At 43.5% G+C, this 12,025-nt stretch overlaps 1 protein-coding gene across 1 annotated transcript in view; it reads left to right on the top strand.

Moving 5' to 3' along the window:
• POLE2 (DNA polymerase epsilon 2, accessory subunit) overlaps positions 1 to 12,025 on the top strand; it is a 156,252-nt gene that overhangs the window by 69,349 nt on the left and 74,878 nt on the right. Inside the window, exons 5-11 of the mRNA XM_063947544.1 lie at positions 276 to 369; positions 1,574 to 1,648; positions 1,789 to 1,872; positions 5,240 to 5,296; positions 7,371 to 7,419; positions 7,507 to 7,579; positions 8,075 to 8,247. Coding sequence (XP_063803614.1) covers positions 276 to 369; positions 1,574 to 1,648; positions 1,789 to 1,872; positions 5,240 to 5,296; positions 7,371 to 7,419; positions 7,507 to 7,579; positions 8,075 to 8,247 — 605 coding nt within the window. The remainder of the gene's footprint in view (positions 1 to 275; positions 370 to 1,573; positions 1,649 to 1,788; positions 1,873 to 5,239; positions 5,297 to 7,370; positions 7,420 to 7,506; positions 7,580 to 8,074; positions 8,248 to 12,025) is intronic.

Genomic DNA, 12,025 nt, shown 5'->3' with positions numbered 1-12,025 from the left:
CAATGAAACAGTGGCTACTGTAATTTTGGTAGCACAGATAGTGACCGTTTTGATACTGCTATATACAGGTGCGTGGTATAGTACATAACACGTGTTGTTTCATAATATTAGTCAGTGGCTTCTCTAAACTATTGTTGTTTATGGGAAAGTGAGATCAGACCTAGTTTTCAGTTAAATCGCCACACTATAGTAGTAGTACTAGTTCTGTCTATAGATAGATACCTGTGTTCATTAAACTAATGATGTGCTTATACTTCCCTACATATGTTCCACAGTATAAAAATAGCCAATCTTCCAGAACCCAACCTGTTTGGAAGTGGAAGGGACAAAGCAGATTTATTCCGCGAGAGATACACAATCCTCCAGCAGGTGAGAGGCAGGGTGGGAACACCAACATCACATGACAGAACCAGCTGCAAGCTTTAATATAGATTGTTAGAGATACTGTACTGGGGTCAATTCAGTTCAGAGCATTGTGCTCCCAGAATAGCATGTGAACGTTAGGAATGGTGGCACACTGTGTGCAACATGCCTTACCTCGCACCCACATAGGGATGCACAGTAAATACCATGGGGGTAATTCAGACCTAATCGTAGCAGCAATTTTGTTAGCAGTTGGAAAAAAACATGTTCACTGCTGGGGGGCGCAGATATAACATGTGCAGAGAGAGTTAGATTTGGGTGGGGTGTGTTCAAACTGAAATCTACATTGCAGTGTAAAAATAAAGCAGCCAGTATTTACCCTGCACAGTGACAAAATAACCCACCCAAATCTTACTCGCTCTGCACATGTTATATCTGCCACACCTGTAGTGCACATGGTTTTGCCCAACTGCTAACAAATTTGCTGCTACGATCAGGTGGCCTTTAAAGCAGCAGATATTTTTCTGTACTCTTCCCCAGATTTGTGCCTCAAAACAATCCTGTCACGGATGTCTACAGACAATTCCGTTGACTTCATGCTTGGTTTGTGCTCAGACATGCACTGCCAAGTGTGGGACCTTACATAGACAGGTGTGTGCCTTTCCAAATCATGTCCAATCAACTGAATTTACCACAAGTGGACTCCAATTAAGCTGTAGGAACATCTCAAGGATGATCAGTGGAAACAGGATGCACCTGAGCTCAGTTTTGAGCTTCATGGCGAAGGCTGTGAATACTTATGTACATGTGAATTCTTAGTTTTTTATTTTTAATAAATTTGCCAAAATCTCCCCCAAAAAACTTTTTTCACGTTGTCATTATGGGGTATTGTGTGTAGAATTTTGAGGGGAAAAAAATAATTCTATTTTGGAACAAGGCTGTAACATAACAAAATGTGGAAAAAGTGAAGCGCTGTGAATACTTTCCGGATGCACTGTACATCACCCGTGCATTGTGTGCATTATAGTTTGCAGCTCCTTAGGAGTGTGTTAAAATGCTAAAGTTAAGCCTACCATATGTATGGGTCCTGTGCCCTCTGTACATTGGCCATACATGGCACCAGAACTATCGATTTTGCAGAGCTCCTGAATTAACCCCTCACTGCCTTATGTGTGACATAGATAGGTGATGATAATTTTGTGAATTTCAGAGAACGCACAGACATGAGCTCTTCACCCCCCCTGTGATTGGCGCACACCCTGATGAGAGCAGGAGCAAATTTCAGGTACAATTATGAGGCTTTTGGATATTGTGGCTTTAAAAAAAAAAAAATACTTAAGTACCCCTGCTGTAGTATCTACTGTATTATATACATTCTGCGGGAGTTCCACTGATAGTGATATGTTATAAATATCCCCCATATAGCTCAAAACTGTTGAAAACCTTTTGGGGAGTGCTGCCAAGATGGGAGATGTCATTGTACTTGGAATGATAACTCAGCTAAAGGAGGTGAGAGATTTTCTGATGGGAAATAGCTTGCAAGGGGAGGTTTTGAACATTCTTGTGTACATAAATGGTTCTTTTTAATAGACTGCAACTTCTGACTTGCTAAAAAGTTCCCAAATAAAGTTTTTCTAAGTTGTTTGGCCTGTTGTCAACCTGATGAATGGATGTACTATGCAGTAGCTATAACCGTTAATCCTCTTCACATTGTATTTAATTATGTCATAGAATCCGTATGGGAATGTCTGGAATCTTTGCCACGGATTAATACGGAGCACCATTTAATGTAATTAATTGGAAAAAAAATAAATATATATATATACACATATACAAACAGTGTGTGTGTGTGTGTGTGTATGTATATGTATATATATATATATATATATATATATATATATATATATATATATATATATATATAAAAATTTATTTTGTAAAAAAAAAATTTAATTGCAACTAAAAAGAGACAATATTGATGGAATAAGTATTTGATTGAAGGTGGAAGGATTCTATTGCACCAGGAATACTTTAATACACTGGGGGTGCTGCCTCTGAAGTTATATAGATGCTTCTAAGGATTAGGAAAGAAAAGTGTCTGAATCTTGTGCAAAAGAATCTTAATTTTAAAATCTACCTTTTTATTTAGTAATGTTTAAAAAGGAAGGACATTTCTCCTATGTGTTTTATAACTAAATGAACAGCGACATATTGGTTAAAAACAGTGATGTGAGTGAAAGCGAAAAATGTGCATTAAAAATTCTACAGTGTACACTCTTTGGGGGAGATTCAAATGTTTGAAAAGTCAGTTGGGAGTCTTTTTTTTTTTTTTTTTTTTCCCCCTCTATGTCACAGGTTCTCAAACTCGGTCCTCAGGACCCCACACGGTTCACGTTTTCCATGTCTCCCAGCAGCTGCACTGTGTATCACCAACTGTCACATTTTAAAAATCTACAGGTGACCTGCAAAACATGAACCGTGTGGGGTCCTGAGGACCGAGTTTGAGATCCTGTGCTCTATGTAATAGACAGGAAAGAACAGACACCTAACTGACTTTTCAAACATTTGAATTCCACCCTTTATGTCTTTTTTATTATTAATTAGTTTGTTTAATGTTTTGCCGCCAATATGGAAGGAGTTATTAGTAGATGTATTTTATCAATAATAAAGATTTTTACTCTAAAGGATTCTGTGATCCTCAGTAATCTGAAATTGGCCTATGTTACTCTATGTATGTAATTCACACTAGACGTGTGTTAGCTCAACAGTAAGTATGGGAAGATACGTTTTGCCCTGTAGTCATCTAAAAGAGCGTTCAGTTTGTTGATTATAGTGTGTCCTGTGCAGGTACAAGGTAAGTATCCTGTATCCAGAATGCAGTACTACTTCAGTCATGATCAGGTTTGTTAATTCTACCCATCCGATAGACATCCTTAGTTTAGCCCCATAAGTACTGAAAGTTAGTACATGTTATAGATAAATATTAATATGGAATAAGCCTTCACCTACTTCACACTAATTGTATTACATGGCAGAAGCACCTTCACAGAAGTGTTCTCAGTACGCCATGTGGTACGACAGTGAGAGGTGCAGCGTGTACCGTCTTTTTCTTTAAATTTGTGTCTTATTCACACTGCAGACGCAGTAAACACCATACAAAGTGTACCAGAGATGCTGGGCTGCGACTTTAAATGCACAGGAATTAGTTTATAATATGTACAAAGTCACAGATGAAGCGCAACGGAACTTTGCATGAGGGAAAGCTGCTGCTGCATGGCAACACTTCATATCTAGACTCTGCGCTGCGCCCTGGTCAATTTTAAAAATGACAAAATGTGCCCAAGAGTGATGATGATGGGACAGCGACATGCCCCTCTTTAGGTCGCAGGGACAACAAACCTGTGTCTGCACCTCGGCACCCTGCCCGCATCCTAGTGGGAACACTATCTATCTATATACATACATATATATATATATATATATATATATATATATTATAATGGCGATGATTAGGGACAGATGACACTATAAACATTTTGTATTTCTATAATGTATCTCAAACAACCCATATATTACGCATTAAGTGTCCTAGAATGCATTATTGGTGTCTTTGTTCTGTTAATTTACATACTTCTAGGATGTCTGCTACTGAATTGTTCTCCTTCCATTGCAGTTTGCTTTGCATGTGACAGAGGAGGGGAGGGTATCGGGACCATTTTCCAGTGTTTCTCTGAATAAAGACATTTTCAGATAATTTGTAGCTTTGGAGATGAATTAAAAGGTGGTTAGTTCACATTCTCTCTTTACGGCAGGGGGTGGGGAACCTTTGGTCTTCCAGCTGTTCAACTACACATACCAGCATGTGCTGCTAAAGTTTTGCTATTTGGCCGTGCTAAAACCGTTGCAAGGCATGCTGGAATGTGTAGATAAACAACTGCTGGAGGGCCGCAGGTTCACCACCTGTGCTTTACGGAAATATCAGTCTAAAAGCAATAGTTCCTGACCTATGTTCTCAAGGTGCCCTAACAGTCAAGGTTTTAAGGATACTCATGCTTAACCACAGATGACTTATTTAGTACATGAGTCACTTTAATTATAGCATCTGTGTAAAAGCATGGATAGTCTTAAAACCTGGACTGTTTGGGTGCCTTGAGGACCGGGTTTGGGAAACCTGACTTAAAGCTTGGAAAATTATAGAGGAAAAGTTTAATAGGAGGCGTTTATAGACAGTAACAGCTAAACGAACCTCTGAGTAAAGTGGAAAAAGGATTTAATGCCAGACTAAACCTAAATGAGGTATGGAAAGGGTGACTCAGAAGAAGTTCCCGGAGTAAAAGTTAGGATCATTGGAAATATGTAGTCTGCAATTTCTTCACAAAACAATAATATTCTGAACCATATGGTTTTAGGAGCACAAAAAGGTGAGAAAGCTTTTAGCTTGGAAGAGCAGAGTAATGTTCTCTAAACAATAATATAAAGTCATTATCGTGCAGCCCACCAGTAAGAGAACATGTATGAGTCAACCAGAAACCTTTCACAGATTGCTTCTCAGGTCCCCTGGTATGGAAGAAGGAGGAACCTATTGTGATAGAGAAGTTAGGTGCTGAGGTCATGTCACAAACTTTAAAAAGTAGGTAGCAACTGGGCACAAATATGTCTCACTTGGCACTAGATTGGATAAATATATGCAGCTGTCCTGTAAGAAGGGTTGTGCAATCCTCCAGGAATAAAGGAATAAACCGTAAAGGGGCTGCATAACAAATCTGCTGTAGTGTTGTGGTAATGGTATGGTATAATGTTTCATATGAAGATCATAACTGTTAGTGTTCCACTAGGATTGTGGTAATAAAAATCTTGTTTTTGGTTTTAATATAAGGGCAAATATTTCTTAGAAGATCCTACTGGAGCAGTGCAGCTTAATCTCAGCAAAGCCATATCCTTTCAGTTTTCTCTTTTCAGCTACTCGATTAAAGCATACATTGCAATCTAATTTTTTGTAATGTAACTGATAACGTGGAGTAGCAACCAATCAGCTAGCCTGGGAACTGACAGGGAGCTGATTAGTTGCTACTTTATCTCTCTCCAAGCTTTGATGCATATGCTCATGAATAATGATCTAGGGTCTATTGTGAGAAATGGAGGATTTGCATGTGGGTGTGTACACCCTATACACCCCATACACTATCTGCCTTAATTTGTCCGTAAATAGACAAAAATGCATAATTTCGTGGGGAAAACAGAATTACAATTTTAATACTTGGACGACTCATGGACGACTGTGCGGGCCACTGGTCATCAACATGCTGTCATGATGGGCCTATTTTTATTGCAAGTCCTGGACCTGTAGCCCCATTGTTAATCTGCACCTGACTATTACACACACTGCTATATATCTCATGGATATGTTTTCATTATAGAACTTGCAGTGTCTTTAATTGTCCACCATTTTAAAATGGCTACAAAGGAAGGGAGGGGAGGGAGAGAAAACAGGAGGACCAGCCTGTAGCTGCAGTTTCTGTCTCGCTCACACAGAAACCTGTTTTCAGCCAGGGCTGAGAGACCAACTTTGGTCCAGCAGAGGTTCAGCAGTCTCCGGGGCTCCCAGACGGGTTGCAGTTATGACTGATGGTCACAATACCGGCACCTAAATCCCGACTGGTCAGAATCCCGATGGTCGGCATGCCGACCAACAGGGACTATTCCCACTTGTGGGTGTCCACGACACCCATAGAGTGTGAATAGAACCTGTAGCGAGCCACCGTGCGCGCTGCGTGGCACTCCCCCCACCCCTCCCGTCCAGCATTCTGCTGCTAGGATACCAGCGCCGGTATGCTAACCGGCGGTCTCCTGACTGCCAATCACGCATACCCAGCCCCTCCCAGACAGCTCTTGTTGCAACTCCAGCTAATGGAGCTTTAAGTGGTTCCCACTGTTGGACAATTTCATATGCTCGGAAACTGAGCTATCCCATATATATATATATATATATATATATATATATATATATATATATCCAGCGATTCCTAGCATGCAGTGGCACTCAGGGACAGACTCGTGGATAATTCAAACCAAACGGTGTTTAATCCATATCAAAACAGAAAAAATCCATCCAACGTTTCGGGGTGCGAACACCCCTTTGTCAAGGTGAACATGTAAGAAGTGAATAATGTGACAAAATCATTACCTTTATGTGTAGCGAGGTCCCGCCTGAGGGAGGTGCAGCAATCAATCAGGGGAAGACGTGAGTTTCCTTCCCTGCGTGTGAGCGGATGACGTCGTATACAAGCGCCGGTCACATGGTCCGGCATCGCGTCGTTGAACGTCCAGGTTCCCCTGGTAACCACCTACACACACGCTGCCATAGCAGGCAGCTGCTACTGTAGTCATGGAAACGTAGGGTCCTCCGGGTAATCAGGTCGCGGCGGTCCAGATTCGGCACTGTAAAGACAAGTGAAACAAATGTGCTAATGGTGACAAATAGTGAAGTAAAAAATATTTGTGCTGCAGCATCAGTCTATAATGAAATCGTACATGTGAAAGCATTAAAATACATGTATACCTGCCATGTTAAATTATCATAAAACTGGATAACTGGTACACTGCAGTCAAATACCTATAAAGTAATTACTAAATTACTGGCGGGCGGGCGGTCGAGCCGTGCGGTCAGGTGAGAATAGTTTGAACACTGATGTCTTTTGTCTGTGTATTGCATAAATGTCTAGTTTGTCTCACACCCTGTTTGTCAAGCCCTGAGGACGGGGAGATTCCCCGAAACATGTCGGCAATAAAGGGAAACTTATCCTTATCAATTTGAGTCAGCCTGCGTGAGTGCCTTTCCTTATATATATATATATATAATAGTTTTAACCCCCTGGTAGCGTCCCATTATGATGAAGCGGATATACTGTTGTTTTTATTTTTCACTTTTTCTTTTCACGTCTCCTATTTTATTATATTATCAATATGTTGCCATTGAATAAAAAAAGGTTTCCTTAACTCCATTGCACCAGTTCCACAGCGGTCTGTACACAGAATCCTGTTTTGTTCTAGCAGAAGGTAATGTCACAGCCCATTCAGAGTTATTTTTGTCTGTAATATTGGTAAATAAACGTGTAACGCGTGTTTCCGCCCTGTTGTTTTCAGGCTGGTATGAAGATAAAGTATTTCATGTAAATGCCTTTGGATTTCCGCCCACCGAACCCTCCAGCACAACGCGGTAAAGAGTGTTTATTTTTCGTGTTGCATCATATCTGTTCTTGAGTTAAAGAAAAGCGATACTGCTGATAACTGAGAGAGCCTGAAGGATGCTGGTTTATTTTCTATTATAAATTATCTGAGATGATACTGCTTAGGATTCATATTGCTTAGGATTTTAAATGTAAACTGCTATTGATGAATTACAGTTTTATGTGATTATGACAGCCACAGTCACATGATAGTGTATGTAGCCACTGAGGAGCATCCTGACTGACTGACTCAGAAGAGATATCTTGCAGTGGCAGTCTAATTAATCTGCCACACGGATACATTTTGTAAAGGGAACACTGAATTTTAGATGAACCTCCTGGAAATATCCGCTTCATGTTAGAGATACAAAACTACTGTGGATTTCACAAAGGTTACCTTTTTTCAGATACAGTGTTTTGGTGGGATTCCACTTAAAGATAACAAACATAATTAATTAATTAATTACACAATTTTGCTTTCTTAGGGCATATTATGGCAATATGAATTTTTTCGGTGGGCCCTCTTCCACGTCCGTGAAAGCTTCTGTAAAACTGAAACAGCTGGAGGAGGAAAATGAAGACGCCATGTTTGTGTTTTTATCAGATGTCTGGTTGGACCAGGTGGAAGTGATAGAGAAGCTTCATACCATGTTTTCAGGTATCTGCAGAAGTCTTTACCTGTCACTTTCCTGAGTGCGCCAAAGGGGCACTCACCAAATATGACATAACTTTTACTATTTCACAGAGCAACATGGCTATCGCTTTCCTACAGGGCTCAACAGAGCCCGAACTTCGGGGAGCCATAATGCCTGTCTCCTAGGCAGCTGCTCCTTGTATGCGGGATATAAAGTTTTTCATTCTCTGGTCACTTCTGTGACACCCCAGGAGGACCAGGCTCAGTATGCGGGGCAGCAGAGAGTACTATAAAGAGCCCTCTGCTCTTACTGCCGGCACCAGTATCTGACGCTCTATAATGCCATGAGCACGACCCAGCATTCAGCAGCGGCCTGTTACCAATGGGGGAGGAGCTGGTGCCTGAGTAGCTCCCCTCTGATTAAATACATTGGCAAAGGGGAGGCACTAATGCTTGGATGGCAGGATAAGTTGTGTCAGGGTATTGAGTGTGTGGATTGTGTGATTAATTTTGATTATAATGATGAGAGATGATGGGGAAATGTGTTGATTTCTGCAGCAGGATACATTGTTTTCCACAGGAAAACATTGTGGTGTAGAGTGGATCTTGATCCAGAGGCACCAACAGGCTGCAGCTTTAGGTTGTCCCAGGATGCATTGGGGCCTCCTATAAACCCCACCTCCAGGCACTGGAGCTCAGTTTTCTAGTTGGCGCTTGCAGCAGCAGGTCACCTATGAGGAGGGCTGCGCTGGGCAGCCCTGAAAAAGCTTCTAAAAAGATTTCTACTCTGGGCTGTCGTCGTTGTATGTCAGGGTGACACTTCAGCGCTACAGCGCCATCACCTCCCAAGTGACGTCACATACTCCCGCGGCTCAGTTCCCGGGTACTTGCGGCGGAAACACTCTGGCCTAGGCACACGTCGCAGATGCTCTCCTGATTCGCGTGGCTGCTACGGGGAGGAGGTAAGTGGGTTCCCCAGGCGGGACCCGCCATTAAATCGCGTTCCGTCTGCGACCCGTCTATCTAGCGCTGGCGTGGACACTGTCTCCGAGCGGGGATCTCACTAGATCACCGGGGCGTCTGAGTACAGGTCGGGTGTACTAACTCCCCATTTAATAAGACTCGCAATACCCGGGGTGGAAGTCCAGCATAGGGGAGATGGCGCTTGACCTGTAGCCCCTCCCTTAGCCCAGGGCGCCATCTCTGAGCATATTTTCCCGCCCTGGTGTTGCCTCACACTATCCCTCACTCCCTGACTGAAACGCTGGGAGCCATCTTCTGAGTATAGCTGCAGCTGGTCTCCGGGACTGCAGGGCAAGGTCTCCTTTGTAAAGCCACCTGTACACAGCACGGAGACATTACAGACACTTGAGTATTCTACATGTCTTTATACAGACAGCGTTAGTTAAGAAAAAGTGTACCTGTTATAGAATATATTGTACGAGTATTCTAATATATACCGCCGGTCCTAGGACCGCGCTATGTTTCTCTTACGTCCTAGAGGATGCTGGGGACTCCGTAAGGACCATGGGGATAGACGGGCTCCGCAGGAGACATGGGCACTTTAAGAAAGACTTTAGGTATGGGTGTGCACTGGCTCCTCCCTCCATGCCCCTCCTCCAGACCTCAGTTTGATACTGTGCCCAGAGGAGACTGGGTGCATTACTGGGAGCTCTCCTGAGTTTCCTGTCAAAGTATTTTAGTTAGGTTTTTTATTTTCAGGGAGCCTGTTGGCAATAGACTCCCTGCATCGAGGGACTGAGGAGAGAGAAACATACCTACTTCTGTGAGTTTCAAGGCTCTGTTTCTTAGGCTACTGGACACCATTAGCTCCAGAGGGATTGGTGCGCAGGTCTCACCCTCGCCGTCCGTCCCAGAGCCGCGCCGCCGTCCTCCTCGTAGAGCCGGAAGATAGAAGCCGGGTGAGTATGAGAAGAAAAGACTTCAGAGGCGGCAGAAGACTTCTTGATCTTCACAGAGGCAACGCACAGCAGTAAAACTGTGCGCCATTGCTCCCATACACCTCACACACGACAGTCACTGTAAGGGCGCAGGGGGGGCGCCCTGGGCAGCATATAAACCTCTCCTTTGGCAAAAATACATATATACATGTGCAGCTGGGCACTGTACATGTATATAAAGAGCCCCCGCCAGTTTTTTAAGATTTTTGAGCGGGACAGAAGCCCGCCGCAGAGGGGGCGGGGCTTCTCCCTCAGCACTCACCAGCGCCATTTTCTCCACAGCACAGCGCTGAGAGGAAGCTCCCCGGACTCTCCCCTGCTTACTCACGGTGACAGAGGGTTTTCAAGAGGGGGGGGGGGCACATAATTGGCGCATATACATATAAAAGGCGCTACTGGGTAAATATTTTGTGTTTCTTCCTGGGTCATATAGCGCTGGGGTGTGTGCTGGCATACTCTCTCTCTGTCTCTCCAAAGGGCCTGGTGGGGAAGCTGTCTTCAGATAAGAGTTTCCCTGTGTGTGTGGTGTGTCGGTACGCGTGTGTCGATATGTCTGAGGTAGAAGGCTCGCCTAGGGAGGAGGGGGAGCGTATGAATGTGAGGTCTCCGTCGGCAGCTACGGCACCTGACTGGATGGATATGTGGAATGTTTTAAGTGCTAATGTAAATTTATTGCACAAAAGATTAGACAAGGCTGAAGCTAGGGAACAGTCTGGGAGTCAACCCATGTCTGTCCCTATGTCGCCGGGACCTTCGGGGTCTCAAAAGCGTCCAATATCCCAAATAGGAGACACAGATACCGACACGGATTCTGACTCCAGTGTCAACTACGATGATGCAAAGTTACAGCCAAAAGTGGCTAAATGTATTCGTTATAGGATTATTGCAATAAAAGATGTTTTGCATATCACAGGAACCCCCTGTCCCTGACACAAGGGTACACATGTATAAGGGAAAGAAACCTGAGGTAACTTTTCCCTCCTCACATGAGTTGAACGAATTATGTGAAAAAGCTTGGGAATCTCCAGACAAAAATCTGCAGATTCCCAAAAGGATTCTTATGGCGTATCCTTTCCTGCCAACGGACAGGATACGGTGGGAAACCTCTCCTAGGGTAGACAAAGCATTGACACGCTTATCAAAAAAGATAGCGCTGCCATCCCAAGATACAGCTACCCTCAAGGATCCTGCTGACCGCAAGCAGGAGGTTACCTTGAAGTCCATTTACACACATTCTGGTACATTACTCAGACCGGCAATTGCGTCGGCCTGGGTTTGTAGCGCTGTAGCAGCATGGACGGATTCTTTATCAGCGGAAATTGAGACCCTAGATAAGGATACCATTTTGTTGACCCTAGGGCATATAAAAGATGCTGTCTTATATGAGAGATGCTCAAAGAGACATTAGTCTACTGGGTTCCAGAATAAACGCTATGTCTATTTCTGCTAGGCGAGTCTTATGGACCCGGCAGTGGACAGGTGATGCCGACTCAGAGGCATATGGAGGTTTTGCCTTACAAGGGTGAGGAATTGTTTGGGGAAGGTCTCTCGGACCTCGTCTCCACAGCTACGGCAGGTAAATCGAATTTTTTGCCTTATGTTCCCTCACAGCCTAAGAAAGCGACACATTATCAAATGCAGTCCTTTCGTTCAAATAAAAGCAAAAGAGTACGTGGATCGTCCTTTCTTGCCAGAGGTAAGGGCAGAGGAAAAAAGCTGCACAACACAGCTAGTTCCCAGGAACAGAAGTCCTCCCCGGCCTCTGCAAAATCCACCGCATGACGCTGGGGCTCCGCTGGGGGAGTCCGCCCCAGTGGGGACACGTCTTCGACTTTTCAGTA

This window comes from Pseudophryne corroboree, chromosome 12 (assembly GCF_028390025.1).
Source record: "Pseudophryne corroboree isolate aPseCor3 chromosome 12, aPseCor3.hap2, whole genome shotgun sequence".
NCBI classification, from domain to species: Eukaryota; Metazoa; Chordata; class Amphibia; order Anura; family Myobatrachidae; genus Pseudophryne; species Pseudophryne corroboree.
The sequence above is the reverse complement of the archived record's forward strand: the minus strand, read 5'-3'. Positions and strand labels throughout refer to the sequence as shown.